At 36.2% G+C, this 27,227-nt stretch overlaps 1 protein-coding gene across 1 annotated transcript; it reads right to left on the bottom strand.

Annotated features, from left to right (window-relative positions):
- Nucleotides 1-24,395: 24,395 nt before the first annotated feature.
- LOC139900956 (uncharacterized) lies at nucleotides 24,396-25,394 on the bottom strand. Its single transcript, XM_071883701.1, has one exon. It carries the CDS (start codon nucleotides 25,392-25,394, stop codon nucleotides 24,396-24,398), a length of 999 nt encoding a protein of 332 aa, XP_071739802.1.
- Nucleotides 25,395-27,227: the final 1,833 nt, after the last annotated feature.

Raw genomic sequence — 27,227 nt, 5'->3', positions numbered from 1 at the left:
CTTGTAACTTATTTTTCTAACTATAAACCTATACTTTTTATGTTTAGATTCATAAAATAGAGTTCAATATGAAACCATAGCAATTCAATTCACTCAAAACGGATTTAAAATGAAGAAGTTATGGGTAAAACAAGATTGGATAATTTTTCTCATTTTAGCTGCGTGAAAATTGGTAACAAATCTATTCCAACCATAACTTAATCAACTTGTATTGTATATTATGTAATCTTGAGATACCATAGACACGTATACAATGTTTCGACCTATCATGTCGACACATCTATATATATTTCGGAACAACCATAGACACTCTATATGTGAATGTTGGAGTTAGCTATACAGGGTTGAGGTTGATTCCAAAATATATATAGTTTGAGTTGTGATCAATACTGAGATACGTATACACTGGGTCGTGGATTGATTCAAGATAATATTTATCGATTTATTTCTGTACATCTAACTGTGGACAACTAGTTGTAGGTTACTAACGAGGACAGCTGACTTAATAAACTTAAAACATCAAATTATATTAAAAGTGTTGTAAATATATTTTGAACATACTTTGATATATATGTATATATTGTTATAGGTTTGTGAATCAACCAGTGGCCAAGTCTTACTTCCCGACGAAGTAAAAATCTGTAAAAGTGAGTTATAGTCCCACTTTTAAAATCTAATATTTTTGGGATGAGAATACATGCAGGTTTTATAAATGATTTACAAAATAGACACAAGTACGTGAAACTACATTCTATGGTTGAATTATCGAAATCGAATATGTCCCTTTTTATTAAGTCTGGTAATCTAAGAATTAGGGAACAGACACCCTAATTGATGCGAATCCTAAAGATAGATCTATTTGGCCTAACAAACCCCATCCAAAGTACCGGATGCTTTAGTACTTCAAAATTTATATCATATCCGAAAGGTGTCCCGGAATGATGGGGATATTCTTATATATATGCATCTTGTTAATGTCGGTTACCAGGTGTTCACCATATGAATGCTTTTTTATCTCTATGTATGGGATGTGTATAGAAATATGAAATCTTGTGGTCTATTGTTACGATTTGATATATATAGGTTAAACCTATAACTCACCAACATTTTTGTTGACGTTTAAAGAATGTTTATTCTCAGGTGAATACTAAGAGCTTCCGCTGTTGCATACTAAAATAAGGACAAGATTTGGAGTCCATGTTTGTGTGATATTGTGTAAAAACTGCATTCAAGAAACTGATTTCGATGTAACATATTTGTATTGTAAACCATTATGTAATGGTCGTGTGTAAACAGGATATTTTAGATTATCATTATTTGATAATCTACGTAAAGCTTTTTAAACCTTTATTTATGAAATAAAGGTTATGGTTTGTTTTAAAAATGAATGCAGTCTTTGAAAAACGTCTCATATAGAGGTCAAAACCTCGCAACGAAATCAATTAATATGGAATGTTTTTAATCAATAAGAACGGGACATTTCAGTTGGTATCCGAGCGTTGGTCTTAGAGAACCAGAATTTTGCATTAGTGTGTCTTATAGAGTTTGTTAGGATGCATTAGTGAGTCTGGTCTTCAACCGTGTTTACTTGAAAAATAATTTCTTAACAAATTTTGTTGGAAACTATATATTTTTAACATGTGAATATTATGTGATATATTAATCTCTTAACATGTTTGATATTGTGTGATAGATGTCTACCTCTAGCACAAATCCCATTGACTTACCTAATAATAACGAAGAGTCGAATATATATTGGACTGATTCACAAGTTCCCGAAGAGGAACCGGAAGAACAATCAGAACCGGAAGAAGAATCGGAAACGGAAGAGGAGGAACCGGAGGAGGAAATAGAACCGGTGGGGGAAATAATAAAACGGTTAAGTAAAAGAAAATCCTCAACCAACCGACGAAGGTTAATTATGGTCAATGGTGTTTCCGCCAAGGAAGCAAAATATTGGGAGGATTACCAATTCTCAGATGAATCGGATTCCGACGAGAATTCCGATGATGTTATAGAAATTACCCCAACTGAATTTAAAAAAGCAAAAGAAAATAATAAGGAAAAGGGCATAAAAATAGAGAAATCTAATTCCAACCCCGATGAACTTTATATGTATCGTCAACCCCCGAAGTCCTTAAGTTGTAACAATGACCCGGGAACCTCTAAACCACCAGGTTTTTCTAAACCGTTGTGGAAAACGACAGCTAGTATTAGGGGAACATCATATATCCCTAGAAACTTGGCAAAACGAACCAAAACCGAAGAAGAAGAAACGAGCGAGTCGGAATAAGATAGTTGTATTCGTGTGGTGTAATATATGTAATATAGTGTGCTTATGCTTTATGATATATGTAAAAATTGCTTGTATTAATAAGTATTTTTTTATGAATCTAACTCTTGTCTATTTTACAGTTTAATAACACAAAATGGATAGACAACCCAATATTTTAAGAGACCTACCCGGAGACATGATTGATGAAATCTTGTCTAGAGTCGGTCAGAATTCCTCGGCACAACTATTTAAGGCGAAATCAGTTTGTAAGACATTCGAAGAACGTTCCAAGAATGTCTTGGTTTATAAGAGACTTTCGTTTGAAAGATGGGGGATATCACATTGGGAAACCCATAAGTTACGATGTGTTTACTTTGACGCATATATTGCGGGGAACCCAAATGCTATTTTACACAACGGGTTAAGAAATTATTTTGACTCAATGTATCCGAATATAGGACTTCGTGATTTAGAAAAAGCGGCTAACATGCAACATAAAGAAGCATGCTATGCTTACGGGTTAGTAATGTTCGCTTCTCACCAAAGTGAGAAAAAGAACATCGGGCTACAGCTATTAAACAAAACGTTCCCACAAGTGACGGAGTCGGTAATTGGGGTAAGAAATGAGGTTTTTAGGTTATTACGAGACTGTTGGTCATTACGTAACCCTCGTCCCTTTGACGACGTTACAACACGCTGTCTTATCAATGGCCATAACGGTTATGTTCCACAAGACTAAGGATGGGAAGTAGTCCTAGTAAAACCAGAATGCATGACTTGTTTCTGGACTTATGAATTACGTGTCTTTATTGCCTTTGCTGAACGACTTGTGTACTAGCTAGAATTATCTTCACAACTATCTTATATCAAAGTTATTGTGTGCTATATTTCATGCTTTATGTAAAATAAGCGGTATTGTAGGTTTGTAAAATATTGTAAAAAAGTTTGAACGCGAAATATTATTATAATCAGTTTTTCATATAGAATTGTAGTAGTTGAATTGTATATTAGCTACTAAGTATGAACTTAACGGGTAGGTACTACCCGAATTTAAACTTATAAAACGCTAATATGAAGAAAAAGCTTTTATAAATTAGTTCATATTATGATACGAAATACTATTAACTACTCTTAATATTCTGTATGATTAACTTGTTCCATTTGAATATTTTGAAGGAAATGGCACCGACTACTCGACACACCGTGAATATGAATGAAGAGGAATTCCGTACTTTTCTAGCTTCAAACATAGCCGCAGTACAGGGTACGCTACATACCAACAATAACCTTGGATCTAGCAGTATAGGAAATCGTGTAGGATGCACCTACAAAGAATTCACTGCCTGCAAACCTTTAGAATTTGATGGAACCGAAGGACCGATCGGATTGAAATGGTGGACCGAGAAGGTCGAATCGGTGTTTTCCATAAGTAAGTGTACTGAAGAGGACAAAGTGAAGTACGCTACACATACCTTCACAGGTTCTGCGTTAACATGGTGGAATACCTATCTAGAGCAAGTGGGACAAGATGATGCGTACGCACTACCGTGGTCAGCATTCAAGCACTTGATGAACGAGAAGTACCGTCCCAGAACCGAGGTCAATAAGCTCAAGACAGAACTTAGAGGGTTACGAACCCAAGGATTTGATATTACCACGTACGAAAGACGATTCACAGAATTGTGCCTATTGTGTCCGGGAGCGTTCGAAGATGAGGAAGAGAAGATCGACGCGTTTGTGAAAGGATTACCGGAAAGAATCCAAGAAGATATAAGTTCACACGAGTCCGCCTCCATACAACCGGCATGTAGAATGACTCACAAACTAGTGAACCAGATTGAGGAAAGAATTAAAGAACAGACGGCTGAAGAGGCCAATGTGAAGCAAGTCAAAAGAAAGTGGGAGGAAAACGGTGATAAGAATCATCAATACAACAACAACAGCAATTACAATAATAATCGAAACAATTATCCTAACAATCGCAACATCAATCGCAACTACAACAAACGGCCCAACAACAACAACAACAACAACAACAACAACAACAACAGCAGCAACTACAACAATCATCCCAACAACAATAACAACCGCAACAACAACAACAACAACAATCAGAAGCAGATATGCCAAAGGTGTGAAAAGTATCACTCGGGGTTCTGCACCAAATTTTGCAACAAGTGTAAAAAAAATGGTCATAGCGCGGCAAAGTGTGAGGTCTACGGACCAGGGGTGTACAGAACGAAAGGAACAAATGGTGTCAGAACGAGTAATGGCGGAGCAAGTAGTGTCGGAGCAAGTTATGCCAATGTAGTTTGTTATAAATGTGGAAAACCGGGCCACATTATTAGAAATTGCCCGAACCAGGAGAACACGAATGGACAAGGTCGCGGAAGAGTTTTCAATATTAATGCGGCAGAGGCACAGGAAGACCCGGAGCTTGTTACGGGTACGTTTCTTATTGACAATAAATCTGCTTACGTTTTATTTGATTCGGGTGCGGATAGAAGCTATATGAGTAGAGATTTTTGTGCTAAATTAAGTTGTCCATTGACGCCGTTGGATAGTAAATTTTTACTCGAATTAGCAAACGGTAAATTAATTTCAGCAGATTATATATGCTGGAATCGAGAAATTAAAATGGGTAGCGAAATATTTAAGATTGATTTGATACCAGTAGAGTTAGGGAGTTTTGATGTAATAGTTGGCATGGACTGGCTGAAGGAGATGAAAGCAGAGATCGTATGTTACAAAAATGCAATTCGCATTGTACGAGAAGAAGGAGAACCGTTAATGGTGTACGGAGAAAAGGGCAACACGAAGCTACATCTTATTAGTAATTTGAAGGCATAAAAACTAATAAGAAAAGGTTGCTATGCTGTTCTAGCACACGTCGAGAAAGTACAAACTGAAGAAAAGAGCATCAATGATGTTCCCGTCGCAAAAGAATTTCCCGATGTATTTCCGAAAGAATTACCGGGACTACCTCCACATCGATCTGTTGAATTTCAAATAGAACTTGTACCAGGAGCTGAACCAATAGCTCGTGCTCCTTATAAACTCGCACCCAGCGAGATGAAACAACTGCAATGCCAACTGCAAGAACTATTAGAACGTGGTTTCATTCGACCAAGCACATCACCATGGGGAGCTCCTGTTTTGTTTGTCAAGAAGAAGGATGGTACATTTAGGTTGTGTATTGACTACAGAGAGTTGAACAAACTTACCATCAAAAACCGTTATCCACTGTCGAGAATTGACGACTTATTTGATCAACTACCAGGCTCGTCGGTTTATTCGAAGATCAATTTACGTTCTGGATATCATCAAATGCGAGTAAAGGAGGATGATATTCCAAAAACTGCTTTTAGGACGCGTTATGGTCATTACGAGTTTATGGTTATGCTGTTTGGATTGACTAACGCACCAGCTGTGTTCATGGACCTTATGAACCGAGTGTGTGGGCCATATCTTGACAAGTTTGTCATTGTTTTCATCGATGACATACTTATTTACTCAAAGAATGATCAAGAGCACGAAGAACATTTGAGAAAAGTGCTAGAAGTATTGAGGAAAGAAAAACTGTACGCTAAGTTTTCAAAGTGTGCATTTTGGTTGGAAGAAGTTCAATTCCTCGGTCATATAGTGAACAAAGAAGGTATCCAGGTGGACCTGGCAAAGATCGAAACCGTTGAAAAGTGGGAAACCCCAAAAACTCCAAAGCATATACGTCAATTTTTAGGATTGGCTGGTTACTACAGAAGATTCATCCAAGATTTCTCCAAAATAGCAAAACCCTTGACTGCATTAACGCATAAAGGGAAGAAATTTGAATGGAAGGATGAACAAGAAAAGGCGTTTCAATTATTGAAGAAAAAGCTAACTACGGCACCTATATTGTCATTTCCTGAAGGGAATGATGATTTTGTGATTTATTGTGACGCATCAAAGCAAGGTCTCGGTTGTGTATTAATGCAACGGATGAAGGTGATTGCTTATGCGTCTAGACAATAGAAGATTCATGAACAAAATTATACGACACATGATTTGGAATTAGGCGCGGTTGTTTTTGCATTAAAGACTTGGAGGCACTACTTATATGGGGTCAACAGTATTATATATAACGACCACAAAAGTCTTCAACACATATTTAATCAGAAACAACTGAATATGAGGCAGCGTAGGTAGATTGAATTGTTGAATGATTACGACTTTGAGATTCGTTACCACCCGGGGAAGGCAAATGTGGTAGCCGACGCCTTGAGCAGAAAGGACAGAGAACCCATTCGAGTAAAATCTATGAATATAATGATTCACACTAACCTTACTACGCAAATAAAGGAGGCGCAACAAGGAGTTTTAAAAGAGGGAAATTTAAAGGATGAAATACCCAAAGGATCGGAGAAGCATCTTAATATTCGGGAAGACGGAACCCGGTATAGGGCTGAAAGAATTTGGGTACCAAAATTTGGAGATATGAGAGAAATGGTACTTAGAGAAGCTCATAAAACTAGATACTCAATACATCCTGGAACGGGGAAGATGTACAAGGATCTCAAAAAACATTTTTGGTGGCCGGGTATGAAAGCCGATGTTGCTAAATATGTAGGAGAATGTTTGACGTGTTCTAAGGTCAAAGCTGAGCATCAGAAACCATCAGGTCTACTTCAACAACCCGAAATCCCGGAATGGAAATGGGAAAATATTACCATGGATTTCATCACTAAATTGCCAAGGACTGCAAGTGGTTTTGATACTATTTGGGTAATAGTTGATCGTCTCACCAAATCAGCACACTTCCTGCCAATAAGAGAAGATGACAAGATGGAGAAGTTAGCACGACTGTGTTTGAAGGAAGTCGTCTCCAGACATGGAATACCAATCTCTATTATCTCTGATAGGGATGGCAGATTTATTTCAAGATTCTGGCAGACATTACAGCAAGCATTAGCAACTCGTCTAGACATGAGTACTGCCTATCATCCACAAACTGATGGACAGAGTGAAAGAACGATACAAACTCTTGAAGACATACTACGAGCATGTGTTATTGATTTCGGAAACAGTTGGGATCGACATCTACCGTTAGCAGAATTTTCCTACAACAACAGCTACCATTCAAGCATTGAGATGGCGCCGTTTGAAGCACTTTATGGTAGAAAGTGCAGGTCTCCGATTTGTTGGAGTGAAGTGGGGGATAGAAAAATTACGGGTCCGGAGATAATACAAGAAACTACCGAGAAAATCATCCAAATTCAACAAAGATTGAAAACCACCCAGAGTCGACAAAAGAGCTATGCGGATAGTAAAAGAAAAGATATAGAGTTTGAAATTGGAGAAATGGTCATGCTTAAGGTTTCACCTTGGAAAGGCGTTGTTCGATTTGGTAAACGGGGGAAACTAAATCCAAGGTACATTGGACCATTCAAGATTATAGATCGTGTCGGACTAGTAGCTTACCAACTAGAGCTACCTCAACAACTCGCGGCTGTACATAACACTTTCCACGTCTCAAATTTGAAGAAATGTTTTGCTAAAGAATATCTCACTATTCTGTTGGACGAAATCCAAATCAATGAAAAACTTCAATTCATTGAAGAACCCGTCGAAATAATGGATCGTGAGGTTAAGAGACTTAAACAAAACAAGATACCGATTGTTAAGGTTCGATGGAATGCTCGTAGAGGACCCGAGTTCACCTGGGAGCGTGAAGATCAGATGAAGAAGAAATACCCGCATTTATTTCCAGAAGATACGTCAACACCTCCAACTGCTTAAAATTTCGGGACGAAATTTATTTAACGGGTAGGTACTGTAGTGACCCGAACTTTTCCATATTTATATTTATATATATATTAAATGAAATTGTTATTTACATGATTAAGTGTTTCCAACATGTTAAGCAATCAAACTTGTTAAGACTTGATTAATTGAAATAGGTTTCATATAGACAATTGACCACCCAAGTTGACCGGTGATTCACGAACGTTAAAACTAGTAAAAACTATAAGATGACATATATATGGTTATATATATAGTTAACATGATTTTATTATAAGTATGTATCTCATTAGGTATTTTAACAATGAGTTATGTACATAAAAATGAGACTATTAAATTAAGAAACTCGAAAACGATATATATAACGATTATCGTTATAACAACGTCTTACTAGGTACATATGAATCATATTAAGATATTGATACACTTGGTTAATTATGTTAAATGATATGTAAATATATTATTAAGTGTATTAACAATGAAATACATATGTAAAAATAAGACTACTAACTTAATGATTTCGAAACGAGACATATATGTAACGATTATCGTTGCAACGACATTTAACTGTATATATATCTTACTAAGATATATTATATATCATAATATCATGATAATATAACAATTTAACATCTCATTTGTTATAATAAACAATGGGTTAACAACATTCAACAAGATCGTTAACCTAAAGGTTTCAAAACAACATTTACATGTAACGACTAACGATGACTTAACGACTCAGTTAAAATGTATATACATGTAGTGTTTTAATATGTATTCATACACTTTTTAAAGACTTCAAGACACTTATCAAAATACTTCTACTTCACAAAAATGCTTACAATTACATCCTCGTTCAGTTTCATCAACAATTCTACTCGTATGCACCCGTATTCGTACTCGTACAATACACAGCTTTTAGATGTATGTACTATTGGTATATACACTCCAATGATCAGCTCTTAGCAGCCCATGTGAGTCACCTAACACATGTGGGAATCATAATTTGGCAACTAGCATGAAATATCTCATAAAATTACAAAAATATGAGTAATCATTCATGACTTATTTACATGAAAACAAAATTACATATCCTTTATATCTAATCCATACACCAACGACCAAAAACACCTACAAACACTTTCATTCTTCAATATTCTTCATCTAATTGATCTCTCTCAAGTTCTATCTTCAAGTTCTAAGTGTTCTTCATAAATTCCAAAAGTTCTAGTTTCATAAAATCAAGAATACTTCCAAGATTGCAAGTTTACTTCCAAGTTTTCTAAATCCATTCCAAGTAATCATCCAAGATCAAGAAACCTTTGTTACTTGCAGTAGGTTATCTTTCTAATACAATGTAATAATCATATTCAAACTTTAATTCAATTTCTATAACTATAACAATCTTATTTCGAGTGGAAATCTTACTTGAAATTGTTTTCGTGTCATGATTCTGCTTCAAGAACTTTCAAGCCATCCAAGGATCCTTTGAAGCTAGATCTATTATTCTCATTTCTAGTAGGTTTATCCAAGGAACTTGAGGTAGTAATGATGTTCATAACATCATTCGATTCATACATATAAAGCTATCTTATTCGAAGGTTTAAACTTGTAATTACTAGAACATAGTTTAGTTAATTCTAAACTTGTTCGCAAATAAAAGTTAATCCTTCTAACTTGACTTTTAAAATCAACTAAACACATGTTCTATATCTATATGATATGCTAACTTAATGATTTAAAATCTGGAAAGACGAAAAGCACCGTAAAACCGGATTTACGCCGTCGTAGTAACACCGCGGGCTGTTTTGGGTTAGTTAATTAAAAACTATGATAAACTTTGATTTAAAAGTCGTTATTCTGGGAAAATGATTTTTATTATGAACATGAAACTATATCCAAAAATTATGGTTAAACTCAAAGTGGAAGTATGTTTTCTAAAATGGTCATCTAGACGTCGTTCTTTCGACTGAAATGACTACCTTTACAAAAATGACTTGTAACTTATTTTTCCGACTATAAACCTATAATTTTTCTGTTTAGATTCATAAAATAGAGTTCAATATGAAACCATAGCAATTTGATTCACTCAAAACGGATTTAAAATGAAGAAGTTATGGGTAAAACAAGATTGGATAATTTTTCTCATTTTAGCTACGTGAAAATTGGTAACAAATCTATTCCAACCATAACTTAATCAACTTGTATTGTATATTATGTAATCTTTAGATACCATAGACACGTATACAATGTTTCGACCTATCATGTCGACACATCTATATATATTTCGGAACAACCATAGACACTCTATATGTGAATGTTGGAGTTAGCTATACAGGGTTGAGGTTGATTCCAAAATATATATAGTTTGAGTTGTGATCAATACTGAGATACGTATACACTGGGTCGTGGATTGATTCAAGATAATATTTATCGATTTATTTCTGTACATCTAACTGTGGACAACTAGTTGTAGGTTACTAACGAGGACAGCTGACTTAATAAACTTAAAACATCAAAATATATTAAAAGTGTTGCAAATATATTTTGAACATACTTTGATATATATATGTATATATTGTTATAGGTTCGTGAATCAACCAGTGGCCAAGTCTTACTTCCCGACGAAGTAAAAATCTGTGAAAGTGAGTTATAGTCCCACTTTTAAAATCTAATATTTTTGGGATGAGAATACATGCAGGTTTTATAATTGATTTACAAAATAGACACAAGTACGTGAAACTACATTCTATGGTTGAATTATCGAAATCGAATATGCCCCTTTTTATTAAGTCTGGTAATCTAAGAATTAAGGAACAGACACCCTAATTGACGCAAATCCTAAAGATAGATCTATTGGGCCTAACAAACCCCATCCAAAGTACCGGATGCTTTAGTACTTCTAAATTTATATCATATCCGAAGGGTGTCCTGGAATGATGGGGATATTCTTATATATATGCATCTTGTTAATGTCAGTTACCAGGTGTTCACCATATGAATGATTTTTTATCTCTATGTATGGGATGTTTATTGAAATATGAAATCTTGTAGTCTATTGTTACGATTTGATATATATAGGTTAAACCTATAACTCACCAACATTTTTGTTGACGTTTAAAGCATGTTTATTCTCAGGTGAATACTAAGAGCTTCCGCTATTGCATACTAAAATAAGGACAAGATTTGGAGTCCATGTTTGTGTGATATTGTGTAAAAACTGCATACAAGAAACTGATTTCGATGTAACATATTTGTATTGTAAACCATTATGTAATGGTCGTGTGTAAACATGATATTTTAGATTATCATTATTTGATAATCTACGTAAAGCTTTTTAAACCTTTATTTATGAAATAAAGGTTATGGTTTGTTTTAAAAATGAATGCAGTCTTTGAAAAACGTCTCATATAGAGACCAAAACCTCGCAACGAAATCAATTAATATGGAACATTTTTAATCAATAAGAACGGGACATTTCATATTATACATGTATTTTAATATATTATGTAATCTTGGGATACCATAGACACGTGTGCAAATGTTTTGACATATCATATCGACCCATGTATATATATTATTTAGAACAACCATAGACACTCTATATGCAGTAATGTTGGAGTTAGCTATACAGGGTTGAGGTTGATTCCAAAAATATATATACTTTGAGTTGTGATCTAGTCTGAGACATGTATACACTGGGTCGTGGATTGATTCAAGATAATATATATCGATTTATTTCTGTACATCTAACTGTGGACAACTAGTTGTAGGTTATTAACGAGGACAGCTGACTTAATACACTCAAATCTTTAAAACACAATAAAAATGGTTGTAATTATATTTTGATCATACTTTGATATATATGTACATATTTGTATAGGTTCGTGAATCGATCCGTGGCCAAGTCTTATTTTCGAGGAAGGAAATATCTGTGAAAGTGAGTTATAGTCCCACTTTTAAAATCTAATATTTTTGGGATGCAGGTTTTATAAATGATTTACAAAATAGACACAAGTACGTGAAACTACATTCTATGGTTGAATTATCAAAATCGAATATGCCCCTTTTTATTAAGTCTGGTAATCTAAGAATTAGGGAACAGACACCCTAATTGACGCGAATCCTAAAGATAGATCTATTGGTCCTAACAAACCCCATCCAAAGTACCGGATGCTTTAGTACTTTGAAATTTATATCATATCCGAAGGGTGTCCCGGAATGATGGGGATATTCTTATATATGCATCTTGTTAATGTCGGTTACCAGGTGTTCACCATATGAATGATTTTTATCTTTATGTATGGGATGTGTATTGAAATATGAAATCTTGTGGTCTATTGTTATGATTTGATATATATAGGTTAAACCTATAACTCACAAACATTTTTGTTGACGTTTAAAGCATGTTTATTCTTAGGTGAATACTAAGAGCTTCCGCTGTTGCATACTAAAATAAGGACAAGATTTGGAGTCCATGTTTGTACGATATTATGTAAAAACTGCATTCAAGAAACATATGTCGATGTAATATATTTCTATTGTAAACCATTATGTAATGGTCATGTGTAAACAGTATATTTTAGATTATCATTATTTGATAATCTACATAATGCTTTTAAAACCTTTATTGATAAAATAAAGGTTATGGTTGTTTTCAAAAATGAATGCAGTCTTTGAAAAACGTCTCATATAGAGGTCAAAACCTCGCAACGAAATCAATTAATATGGAACGTTTATAATCAATGTGAAAGGGACATTTCAGTTGGTATCCGAGCGTTGGTCTTAGAGAACCAGAAAATTTTCATTAGTGTGTCTTATCGAGTTTGTTAGGATGCATTAGTTAGTCTGGACTTCGACCGTGTTTTCTTTAAAAATGATTGCTTAACATTTTTGTTGGAAACTATATATTATTAACATGTAAATATTATGTGATATATTAATCTCTTAACATGTTTGATATTGTGTGATACATGTCAACCTCTAGCAAAAATCCCATTGACTCACCTAATAATAACGAAGAATCTAATATATATTGGCAAGATTCCCAAGTTCCCGAAGAACCGGAAGAAGAGGAAACGGAACCGGAAGAAGAGGAATCGGAAGAAGATGAACCAGAAGAAGATGAACCGGAAGAAGAAGAGGTTCCGGAGGGGGGAATAGTAGGAACCACAGAAAACCGGTCAAATAAAAGAAAATCCTCAACCAATGGACCAAAGTTAATAATGGTCAATGGTGTTTCCGCTAAGGAAGCAAAATATTGGGAAAATTACCAATTTTCCGATGAATCGAATCCTGATGAGGATTCCGATGATGTTATAGAAATTACCCCGACCCAATTTAATGAGGCAAAAGAAAATAATAAGGGAAAAGGCATCAAAATAGATAAATCTGATTCCGACCCCGATGAACTTTATATGTACCGTCAACACCTGTATTTTCAATATCGTGACAATAACCCGAGAACCTCTAAACGACCAGGTTTTTCTAAACCCATGTGGAAAATGACAACTCGTATTAGAGGAACATCATATATCCCTAGAAGATTAGGAAAAAGAACCAAGTCCGAAGAAGAAGAAACCAGTGATTCAGATTAGAGGGGTGTGAGCATGTTGTGTAATAAATGTATTGTAGTGTGCTTGTACTTTTATGTTCTATGTAAAAATTGCTTGTATTGTTTGTTATTACGAATCTAATCCTTGTCTATTTTATAGTATAAAAACAAAATGTACGTTAAGGGTAGACAACCGAATATTTTAGAAGACCTACCAGAGGATATGATTGAGGAAATCTTGTCTAGAGTCGGTCAGAATTCATCAGCACATTTAGTTATGGCGAAATTAACTTGTCAAACATTTGAAAGACTTTCTAGAAATGCCTTAGTTTATAAAAGGCTTTCCTTTGATAGGTGGGGTATATCACATTGGGGAGGCATTAAGTTACGCCATGTTTTCTTTAAAGCGTTAAATGCGGGGAACCCAAATGCAATTTTACGCTACGGGTTAAGAACCTATTTTGACTCAACATATCCCAACATAGGATTTTGTGAATTAGAAAGAGCTTCTAACATGAAACATAAAAAAGCATGTTATGCTTACGGGTTAGTGATGTTCGCTTCTTACCAAAGTGAGAAAAAGAACATCGGATTGCAGCTTTTAAATAAAACTTTCCCACAAGTGACGGATTCAGTTGTTGGGGTGAGAAACAAGGTTTTTAGATTATTACGGGGCTGTTGGACATTACGAAACCCTCGTCCTTTTGACGACATTACAACATGCTGCCTAGCCAATGGTCATAACGGTTATGTTCCACAAGACCAAGGATGGGAAGTCGTCTTAGTAAATCCAGAATGCATGACTTGTTTCTGGACTTATAAATTACGTGTCTTTATTTCCTTTGCTGAACAACTTGCGTATTAACTAGATTTATCTTCAAAACTGTCCTGTATCATAGTGTACTATATTTCATGTTATATGTAATATAGCGAAGTTGTAAGTTTGAAGAATATTTGTATGTGATATATTATTATAATCAGTTTTTCATATGGAATTGTAGTAGTTGAATTGTATATTAGCAACTAAGTATGAACTTAATGGATAGGTAGTACCCGAATTTAAACTTATAAAACGCTAATATGAAGAAAAAGCTTTTATAAATGAGTTCATATTATGCTACAAGATACTATTGACTACTCTTAATATTCTGTATGATTAACTTGTCATTTGACTATTTTGAAGGAAATGGCACCGAATACTCGACACACCTTGAATATGAGCGAAGAGGAATTTCGTGCCTTTCTTGCTTCAAACATAGCCGCAGTACAGGCCGCGCTACATACCAACAATAACTATGATTCTAGCAATACAGCTAACGGCGCAAGAAATCGTGTAGGATGCTCCTACAAGGAATTCACTGCCTGCAAACCTTCAGAATTTTATGGGACCGAAGGACCAATCGGATTGAAACGGTGGACCGAGAAAGTTGAATCGGTGTTTGCCATAAGTAAGTGTGCTGAAGGAGACAAAGTGAAGTACGCTACACATACCTTCACAGTTGTTGCATTAACATGGTGGAATACCTATCTAGAGCAAGTGGGACAAGATGCTGCTTATGCGCTACCGTGGTCAGCATTCAAGCACTTGATGAACGAGAAGTACCGTCCCAGAACCGAGGTCAATAAGCTCAAGTCAGAACTTAGAGGATTATGAACACAGGGATTCGATATTACTTCGTACGAAAGACGATTCACAGAATTGTGCATATTGTGTCCGAGAGCGTTCGAAGATGAAGAAGAGAAGATCGACGCTTTTGTGAAAGGGTTACCGGAGAGAATCTAAGAAGATATAAGTTCACACGAGCCTGACTCCATACAAAAGGCATGTAGAATGGCTCACAAACTAGTGAACCAGATTGAGAGAAGAATTAAAGAACAGACGGCCGAAGAGGCCAACGTGAAGCTAGTCAAAAGAAAGTGGGAGGAAAAAAGTGATAAGAGTCTCCAATACAACAACAGCTATCCCAACAATCGCAACATCAATCGCAACTACAACAAACGGCATAACAACAACAACAACTACAACAATCATCCCAACAACAATAACAACCGCAACAACAACAACAACAATCAGAAACAGCTATGCCAAAGGTGTGAAAAGTATCACTCGGGGTTCTGCACCAAATTTTGCAACAAGTGTAAAAGAAATGGTCATAGCGCGGTGAAGTGTGAGGTCTACGGACCAGGGGTTAACAGAATGAAAGGAACAAATGGTGTCGGAATGACTAATGGCGGAGCAAGTAGTGTCAGAATAATTTATGCCAATGTAGTTTGTTATAAATGTGGAAAACCGGGCCACATTATTAGAAATTGCATGAACCAGGAGAACACGAATGGACAAGGCCGCGGAAGAGTTTTCAATATTAATGCGGCAGAGGCACAGGAAGACCCAGAGCTTGTTACGGGTACGTTTCTTATTGACAATAAATCTGCTTACGTTTTATTTGATTCGGGTGCGGATAGAAGCTATATGAGTAGAGATTTTTGTGCTAAATTAAGTTGTCCATTGACGCCGTTGGATAGTAAATTTTTACTCGAATTAGCAAACGGTAAATTAATTTCAGCAGATTATATATGCTGGAATCGAGAAATTAAAATGGGTAGCGAAATATTTAAGATTGATTTGATACCAGTAGAGTTAGGGAGTTTTGATGTAATAGTTGGCATGGACTGGCTGAAGGAGATGAAAGCAGAGATCGTATGTTACAAAAATGCAATTCGCATTGTACGAGAAGAAGGAGAACCGTTAATGGTGTACGGAGAAAAGGGCAACACGAAGCTACATCTTATTAGTAATTTGAAGGCATAAAAACTAATAAGAAAAGGTTGCTATGCTGTTCTAGCACACGTCGAGAAAGTACAAACTGAAGAAAAAAAAGCATCAATGATGTTCCCGTCACAAAAGAATTTCCCGATGTATTTCTGAAAGAATTACCGGGACTACCTCCACATCGATCTGTTGAATTTCAAATAGATCTTGTACCAGGAGCTGCACCAATAGCTCGTGCTCCTTACAGACTCGCACTCAGCGAGATGAAAGAACTGCAAAGCCAACTTCAAGAACTATTAGAACGTGTTTTCATTCGACCAAGCACATCACCATGGGGAGCTCCTGTTTTGTTTGTCAAGAAGAAGGATGGTACATTTAGGTTGTGTATTGACTACAGAGATTTGAATAAACTTACCATCAAAAACCGTTATCCACTGCCGAGAATTGACGACTTATTTGATCAACTACAAGGCTCGTCGATTTATTCGAAAATCGATTTACGTTCTGGATATCATCAAATGCGAGTAAAGGAGGATGATATTCCAAAAATTGTTTTTAGGACGCGTTATGGTCATTACGAGTTTATGGTTATGCCGTTTGGATTGACTAACGCACCAGCAGTGTTCATAGACCTTATGAACAGAGTGTGTGGGCAATATCTTGACAAGTTTGTCATTTTTTTCATCGATGACATACTTATTTACTCAAGAATGATCAAGAGCAAGAAGAACATTTGAGAAAAGTACTAGAAGTATTGAGGAAAGAAAAACTGTACGCTAAGTTTTCAAAGTGTGCATTTTGGTTGGAAGAAGTTCAATTCCTCGGTCACATAGTGAATAAAGAAGGTATCTAGGTGGACCCGGCAAAGATCGAAACCGTTCAAAAGTGGGAAACCCCAAAAACTCCGAAGCATATACGTCAATTTTTAGGATTGGCTGGCTACTACAGAAGATTCATCCAAGATTTCTCCAAAATAGCAAAACCCTTGACTGCTTTAACGCATAAAGGGAAGATATTTGAATGGAATGATGAACAAGAGAAGGCGTTTCAGTTATTGAAGGAAAAGCTAACTACGGCACCTATATTGTCATTGCCTGAAGGGAATGATGATTTTGTGATTTATTGTGACACATCTAAGCAAGGTATCGGTTGTGTATTAATGCAACGAACGAATGTGATTGCTTATGCGTCTAGACAATTGAAGATTCATGAGCAAAATTATACGACTCACGATTTGGACTTGGGTGCTATTGTTTTTGCATTAAAGACTTGGAGGCATTATTTATATGGGGTCAAAAGTATTATATATACCGATCACAAAAGTCTCCAACATATATTTAATCAGAAGCGACTGAATATGAAACAACGCAGGTGGATTGAACTGTTGATGATTGTGATTTTGAGATTCGATACCACCCTGGGAAGGAGAATGTGGTAGCTGACACTTTGAGTAGAAAGGATAGAGAACCTATACGGGTAAGACCTATGAATATAATTATTCGTACTAACCTTACTACTCAAATAAAGGAGGCGCAACAGGGGGTTGTAAAAGAAGGAAAGTTGAAGAATGAGATACCCAAAGGATCAGAGAAACATCTTAATATTCGGGAAGGCGGAACCCGATATAGGGCTGATAGAATTTGGGTACCAAGGTTTGGAGATGTGAGAGAAATGGTACTTAAGGAAGCACATAAAACCAGATATTCAATACATCCCGGAGCGGGAAAGATGTATAAAGATCTCAAGAAACACTTTTGGTGGCCGGGTATGAAAGCCGATATTGCTAAATATGTAGGAGAATGTTTGACGTGTTCTAAGGTCAAAGCTGAACATCAGAAACCATCAGATCTACTACAACAACCTGAAATCCTGGAATGGAAATGGGAAAACATTACCATGAATTTCATTACTAAATTGCCAAGGACTGCAAGTGGTTATGATACTATTTGGATAATAGTTGATCGTCTCACCAAGTCAGCACACTTCCTGCCAATGAGAGAAAATGACAAAATGGAGAAGTTGGCGCGATTGTATTTGAAGGAGGTTGTCTCCAGACATGGAATACCCGTCTCTATTATCTGTGATAGGGATGGTAGATTTATTTCAAGGTTCTGGCAGACGTTGCAACAAGCATTAGGGACTCGTCTAGACATGAGTACTGCCTATCATCCATAAACTGATGGGTAGAGTGAAAGGACGATACAAATGCTTGAAGACATGCTACGAGCACCTGTTATTGATTTCGGAAACAGTTGGGATCGACACCTACCGTTAGCAGAATTTTCCTACAACAACAATTATCATTCTAGTATTGAGATGGCGCCGTTTAAGGCACTTTATGGTAGAAAGTGCAGGTCTCCGATTTATTGGAATGAAGTGGGGGATAGACAGATTACGGGTCCGGAGATAATACAAGAAACTACTGAGAAAATCATCCAAATTTAACAACGATTGAAAACCGCCCAGAGTCGACAAAAGAGCTACGCGGATAGTACAAGAAAAGATATAGAGTTTGAAATTAGAGAAATGGTCATGCTTAAGGTTTCACCTTGGAAAGGCGTTGTTCGATTTGGTAAACGAGGGAAACTAAATCCAAGGTACATTGGACCATTCAAGATTATAGATCGTGTCGAACCAGTAGCTTACCAACTGGAGCTACCTCAACAACTCACGGCTGTACATAACACTTTCCACGTCTCTAATTTGAAGAAATGTTTTACTAAAGAAGATCTCACTATTTCGTTGGACGAAATCCAAATCAATGAAAAACTTCAATTCATTGAAGAACCCGTCGAAATAATGGATCGTAAGGTTAAGAGACTTAAGTAAAACAAGATACCGATTGTTAAGGTTTGATGGAATGCTCGTAGAGGACCCGAGTTCACCTGGGAGCATGAACATCAAATGAAGAAGAAATACCCGCATCTATTTCCAGAAGATTCGTCAACACCTTCAACAGCTTAAAATTTCGAGACAAAATTTATTTAACGGGTAGGTACTGTAGTGACCCGGACTTTTCCATGTTTATATATATTAATTGAGATTGATATTTACATGACTAAATGTTTTCAAAGTGTTAAGCAATCAAATTTGTTAAGACTTGGTTAAATGAAATAATTTTCATATAGACAATTGATCACCCAAGTTGACCGGCGATTCACGAACGTTACAAAATTGTAAAAACTACATATTGTGGTATATATATATATATATATATATATATATATATATATATATATATATATATATATATATATGGTTGACATGAGATTATGATGAGTAAGTATCTCACTAAGTATATTAACAATGTGTGATATACATAAGAAATGATATTACTAAGTTAAGAAACTCGAAATGATATATATAACGATTATCGTTATGATAACATCTACTAAATATATATGTATCATATTAAGATATTGATACACTATATTTAACATGATAATATTATATTTAAATATATCATTAAGTGTGTTAACAATGAACTACATACGTAAAAACAAGACTACTAACTCAAGAATTACGAAACGAGACTTATATGTAACGATTATCGTTGTAACGATATTTTAATGTATATATCATATTAAGAGATAATCATACATCATAATATCATGATAATATAATAATTTAACATCTCATTTGATATAATAAACATTGGGTTAACAACATTATTTGAGATCGTTAACTTAAAGGTTTCAAAACAACACTTATATGTAACGACTAACGAAGACTTAACGACTCCATTAGAATGTATATACATGTTGTGTTTTGATATGTATTTTTACACTTTTGAAAGACTTCAAGACACATATCAAAGTACTTCTACTTAACAAAAATGCTTACAATTACATCCTCGTTCAGTTTCATCAACAATTCTACTCGTATGCACCCGTATTCGTACTTGTACAATACACAGCTTTTAGATGTATGTACTATTGGTATATACACTCTAATGATCAGATCTTAGTAGCCCATTTGAGTCACCTAACACATGTGGGAACCATCATTTGGCAACTAGCATGAAATATCTCATAAAATTACAAAAATATTAGTAATCATTCATGACTTATTTACATGAATACAAAATTACATATCCTTTATATCTAATCCATATACCAATGAACAAAAACACTTACAAAAACTTTCATTCTTCAATTTTCTTCATCTAATTGATCTCTCTCAAGTTCCATCTTCATGTTCTAAGTGTTCTTCATAAATTCCATAAGTATAGTTTCATAAAAATCAAGAATACTTCCAAGTTTGCAAGTCTACTTCAAAGCTTTCTAATCCATTCCAAGTAATCATCTAAGATCAAGGAACCTTTGTTATTTACATTAGGTTATCTTTCTAATTCAAGGTAATATTCATATTCAAACTTTGATTCAATTTCTACAACTATAACAATCTTATTTCGAGTGAAAATCTTACTTGAACTATTTTCGTGTCATGATTCTGCTTCAAGAACTTTCAAGCCATCCAAGGATCCTCTGAAGCTAGATCCATTTTTCTCATTTCCAGTAGTTTTATCTAGAAAACTTGAGGTAGTAATTATGTTCATAACATCATTCGATTCATACATATAAAGCTATCTTATTCGAAGATTTAAACTTGTAATCACTAGAACATAGTTTAGTTAATTCTAAACTTGTTCGCAAACAAAAGTTAATCCTTCTAACTTGACTTTTAAAATCAACTAAACACATGTTCTATATCTAAAAGATATGCTAACTTAATGATTTAAAACCTAGAAACACGATGAACACCATAAAATTGGATATACGCCGTCGTAGTGAAACCGGGGGCTGTTTTGGTTTGGATAATTAAAAACTACGATAAACTTTGATTTAAAAGTTGTTCTTCTGGGAAAATGATTTTTCATATGAACATGAAACTATATCCAAAAATCTTGGTTAAACTCAAAGTGAAAGTATGTTTTTCAAAATGGTCATCAAGATGTCGTTCTTTCGACGGAAATGACTACCTCTTTAGTAATTGACATGTAACTTAAATTTCCAACTATAAACCTATACTTTTTCTATTTGGATTCTTAAATTAGAGTTCAATATGAAACCATAGCAATTTGATTCACTCAAAACGGATTTAAAATGAAGAAGTTATGGGTAAAACAAGATTGGATATTTTTGATATTTTTAGCTACGGGAAATGTTTAACAAATCTATACAAATCATATCCTAGCTAACTTATATTGTATTATACATGTATTCTAATATATTATGTAAACTTGGGATACCATAGACACGTATGCAAATGTTTTGACATATCATATCGACCCATGTATATATATTATTTAGAACAACCATAGACACTCTATATGCAGTAATGTTGGAGTTAGCTATACAGGGTTGAGGTTGATTCCAAAAATATATATACTTTGAGTTGTGATCTAGCCTAAGATGTGTATACACTGGGTCGTGGATTGATTCAAGATAATATATATCGATTTATTTCTGTACATCTAACTGTGGACAACTAGTTATAGGTTATTAATGAGGACAGCTGACTTAATACACTCAAATCTTTAAAACATAATAAAAATGGTTGTAATTATATTTTGATCATACTTTGATATATATGTACATATTTGTATAGGTTCGTGAATCGATCCGTGGCCAAGTCTTATTTTCGAGGAAGGAAATATCTGTGAAAGTGAGTTATAGTCCCACTTTTAAAATCTAATATTTTTGGGATGAGAATACATGCAGGTTTTATAAATGATTTACAAAATAGACACACGTGCGTGAAACTACATTCTATGGTTGAATTATCGAAATCGAATATGCCCCTTTTTATTAAGTCTGGTAATCTAAGAATTAGGAAACAGACACCCTAATTGACGCGAATCCTAAAGATAGATCTATTGGGCCTAACAAACCCCATCCAAAGTACCGGATGCTTTAGTACTTCGAAATTTATATCATATCCGAAGGGTGTCCCGGAATGATGGGGATATTCTTATATATGCATCTTGTTAATGTCGGTTACCAGGTGTTCACCATATGAATGATTTTTATCTCTATGTATGGGATGTGTATTGAAATATGAAATCTTGTGGTCTATTGTTACAATTTGATATATATAGGTTAAACCTATAACTCACCAATATTTTTGTTGACGTTTAAAGCATGTTTATTCTCAGGTGAATACTAAGAGCTTCCGCTGTTGTATACTAAAATAAGGACAAGATTTGGAGTCCATGTTTGTATGATATTATGTAAAAACTGCATTCAAGAAACATATGTCAATGTAATATATTTCTATTGTTAACCATTATGTAATGGTCATGTGTAAACAGTATATTTTGGATTATCATTATTTGATAATCTACGTAATGCTTTTAAAACCTTTATTGATAAAATAAAGGTTATGGTTATTTTAAAAATGAATGCAGTCTTTGAAAAAGGTCTCATATAGAGGTCAAAACCTCGCAATGAAATCAATTAATATGGAACGTTTATAATCAATGTGAACGAGACATTTCACCATGAGTGTATCCTCTTCAGTTGACTTCCTTTCTAGTACTTTAACCATAACTTTTTTAGTGAAATGATGGTATAGCAAAGAGGTGAGCTTGCTCAAAGCATCTGCTTTCTTGTTATGATTACGGGGTATATGTTTTATTTCGAAGGCCGCGAAGGTGTTGGTTAGTACCTTTATGAGTTCTAGGTATTTTTGCATCGATGTGTCTCTTGCTTCGAAGCTGCCATTTAGCTGGCTTGCCACCAGTTGGGAGTCGACATAGGCTGTGAGCTGTCGCACATCAATACTTTTAGCTAAGCATAATCCGACTATTAGTGCTTCGTATTCGGCCTCGTTGTTTGAGGCGGCGAATTTCAACCGGATAGCGTAAGGTATTTCTTCTCCGTTTGGGGAAACGAGGAGTATGCCTATGCCATCCCCCTTCTCACTTGACGCTCCGTCCGTATATAGTTCCCAGAACTCGTCTGTCTCTCTTCTTGTAACTGTGGTTTCGCCCTGCTTGATCATGTCGGAAGGGAGCTCTACCAGGAAGTCTGCTATGACTTGACCCTTGACCGAATGTCTCGGGAGGAAAGTGATTTCTTGTTCTCCGAGTTCGATTGCCCATTTCGCCATTCTTCTGGAGATTTCCGGCCTTGTCAGGACGTATTTAATTGGTTGGTCCATGAAAACTTGTATCGGATGCGCTTGAAAATAGCGCTGGAGCCATCTGGCTATGTGTACTAAAGCGTAGATTAGTTTTTCCATGGTCGGGTAATTTACTTCTCCGTTTTGAAATACTTTGCTTACAAAGTACACCGGCATTTGAATTTTGCCCCTATCGGCAATTAGGACCGAGCTGATTACCTCAGAGGAGGCGGCCAGGTATACCGTGAGGGTTTCTCCCAGTATAGGTGCCGTTAATGCTGGAAGCTCTTTTAAGAATGCCTTCATATCCTGGAAGGCTCTCTCGGCCTCATCCGTCCATATGAAATCTTTTTTGCTCAAGAAACCTTTTAGGCTCTGCACGTCTTTTTTACTCCTAGGTGACTGTACATCTGGAAAAAGGGGAGAGCCCTTTCGGTGGCTCGTGACAAGAACCTTGTGAGTGCCGCTAGTTTTCCGTTTAGGCTCTGCACGTCTTTTTTACTCCTAGGTGACTGCATATCTTCGATTTCTTGGATCTTCTTTGGGTTTGCCTTGATTACTCTCGGAGTGATCATGAAACCCAAGAAATGGCCTTCGTCCATTCCGAAAGAGCATTTTGACAGATTTAGTTTCATATTGATTTTGCGTAACGAATCGAACATTTCGATGATGTCTAAAATCATTTGTTCTTCTGTTTTGCTCTTGATGACGATATCGTCCACGTACGCTTTGACATTTCGTCCGATTTGGTCCTGTAACGCTTTGTCAATTAGCTGTTGGTATGTTGCTCCGGCATCCTTTAGCTCAAATGGCATTTTGGTATAGCAAAAGATACATTTGTTCGTGAAGAATGCGGTTTTTTCTTCGTTGATTTCTGCCATAGGGATTTGTTTTTAACCCCTGTATGCATCCAGGAAGCTTAGAAACGGGTACCCTGAGAGGGACTCGACTTTCCAGTCAATTTCTGGCAGAGGATAGTTGTCCTTTGGGCATGCTTTGTTGATGTCTTTGTAGTCGACACACATGCGGCAAAATCCGTCTGGCTTTTTTGCCATCACTGGGCTCGCCACCCATGTTTGATATTTTACTTTTTTCATTATACTGGCGTCAACCAATCGTTGTACCTCGTTGTCCAGGAAATTGCTACGTTCTAACGCCATTGCTCTTTTCTTCTGAACGACCGGTGTGATATTTGGGTTTACGTTTAGCCGATGTTGGGCTATTTCGCGTGGGACACCCGTCATGTCGGATGGTTCCCAGGCGAAGACATCTATACTTGCTGCTAAGAGTTTGCAGAGCGTATCCTTTGCGTTGGTGCTTAAAATAGCGCCAATCTGGATTCGTTGGTCTGGGTACTTGGGATTTGGGGATACGTATCCGTTATCGTGGACTACAATATCACTGTTTCCTTTAAATATTTGCATACATTCGATTGGTTCCATTTCTTGTGTCCAGATTGTAGCGACTCCAGCTGGAGTCGGGAACTTCAGTATTCCATGTACTATTGATGCAATTGCACCAAACTTCTGCATGGTGTTACGTCCCAAGATAACGTTATACCGTGAGTCTGTTTTGACTATGGCGAATTCGATGTCCGCTGCACTTTGGAAGGGTAATGTTCCTAAGACGTCCTCCAGCGTGATAGAGCCCACCGGCCAAGTTGCAGCACTGTTGAACCCCGCCAATGGCGAAGTTGTGGCTTTCTTCTGCCATCTGATGTTTTTTGGTAGCTGCAGAAAACAATGTTCAAACATGACTTCTACCCCTGCACCGGTGTCGGTGTATATTCGCCCAATTTGGCAATTGAAGATATGTGCTCGTATAATAACAGGGTCCGAGGATTGGTTGATAAATAACGAGGGGAAGACGATAGGTTCGGTGCTTCCATTCATCTAACGCCTCTGATTTTCGTCGTTGTCCCACGACCCATGAGTGAATCATATACACATCAGCGTCACTGGTGCTGTGTATGCTTGTTTCGTCATTTTCCAGCTCATCATGGTGAGTTGTGATTAATTTCGTACCTTTAGATAGCGCCATTTGATCAAACCAAAATCGTATGGTATGAATAGATTTCAGGTTTGAGTGCTTGATTTGGGAGAAATAGTAAGTCGAATGTTTTAACTCCAATAATTGTGCGAACCCCGACTTGGAATCTGGATTCCAAGGGCGTAAAACAATCGATTGAATTAGCCTTATTCGATCGGAATCGAATAAGCTAATATCTAAGAGTGAGGATTAATTCCGACGATGATCGGAGCACCGGCCGGAATTGGTTTAACGACTGGAGTGATGTTACCGCAATTGATTTTGGAGAAGTAACGTTAATGCATCCAGTGTTGTTCTAATGAAAGATCTTGTTTACGTATTTATAAATGTCTAGGAGGGAATGATGACGTGGCACATGTCCCTTTCATGGTTGTAACGAACGTTGTCAATCCCGAGGGGTGACGTGGCACATGTCCCTTTCGTGGGGAATAACAGATCCTAACGAACTTCCCAAGATTCATGGGCTGACGTGGCATGCAACTTTCTTGCATGCTTACTCCGTCGTTAGGTAATCGTTCCGGGACGAAGTGTCTGCTCCGGGACAGTGCACTTTTTCCGGGACAATGGGTTCATCCCGGGAGAATATCTTCATACCGGGATGGAACGTCGTGATGGTATTAACGGCAAGTTGGTCCCGGTTACGGCATCACGGTGCTCTCCGTCTAGCCGGGAAGGTTTTACTTTCTACTTTGTTCCAAGTGTTTCTTCACGGTTATGATTATCTCGACTGGCTGTATGACGCCAGTTATATGTATGTCATCCAGGTTCTTGGACTTGCCATTTGTCGGGCATGGTAAAGTTTCCGTGATGACGTCAGGCGGACGTCGGGAAGAGAAGTCCGTATTCCGGTACACGCAGTACCGGGTAAGATTTTTGCCGGTATGCTTGCCTATTTTGAGACGGATCATTATGCGTATCATTACCTTACGTCCCTTTGAAGAATTTACAAACACCAAATGCTCTTACCATAAGATCCTAATGCTCTAGCCTATGAAATCACAACTACCTTCTAGATCCTTTTAAGAAGATAGCTTACAAGTAAACTTATAACTAAGCTTACAATCACTCATAGTTCTTCAATAGGTCACACCAACTTAATTCCCAATGGAATTGATCAACTTCCTAGATCCCTTTAAGGAAGTTAAATCATTAAGTAAGATGGTGCATGAACCAACTATCAAAGCGCAACTCAACGGAGCTAAAATTACAAGTCAACGATGCACTAGAATATAATATAATATATATAATTATATAAATTATATATATTAAATTATATATTATATAAATCCGAGCAGCCCACGTTTTAAAAGGAAAATATCTCGGTACAGCTGGCCATGCAATCGCATGGCCAGGAAGAAGAAAAAGCATGCGATCGCATGAGCCCAGGAGGCTGGCCACATCTATAAATTGGAACGTTTTCTGCTCGAGTTAAAGACCAACATATATCCATCTACTATCTATCTCTCAATATATTTATATTTATTTTTTATAATTATAATTTTAATATTAAGTTAATAATAATAAGGTTATGGTAGCGAATGTTGTAAGTTTGTAAGTCGAAATTCTTTTCGTGTAACACTACGCGATTGATACTCATTTTAAGTTATGTTCAACCTTTTTAAATTAATGTCCCGTAGCTAAGTTATTATTATGCTTATTTAAGCCGAAGTAATCGT

This window comes from Rutidosis leptorrhynchoides, chromosome 3 (genome assembly GCF_046630445.1).
Source record: "Rutidosis leptorrhynchoides isolate AG116_Rl617_1_P2 chromosome 3, CSIRO_AGI_Rlap_v1, whole genome shotgun sequence".
Lineage (NCBI taxonomy): Eukaryota > Viridiplantae > Streptophyta > Magnoliopsida > Asterales > Asteraceae > Rutidosis > Rutidosis leptorrhynchoides.
This window is presented reverse-complemented; position numbering and strand designations above follow the sequence as displayed.

What these genes read in the sequence shown, in the direction of transcription:
- LOC139900956 (XM_071883701.1), bottom strand. Translation starts at nt 25,394, where the DNA reads ATGAATGGAAGCACCGAACCTATCGTCTTCCCCTCGTTATTTATCAAC.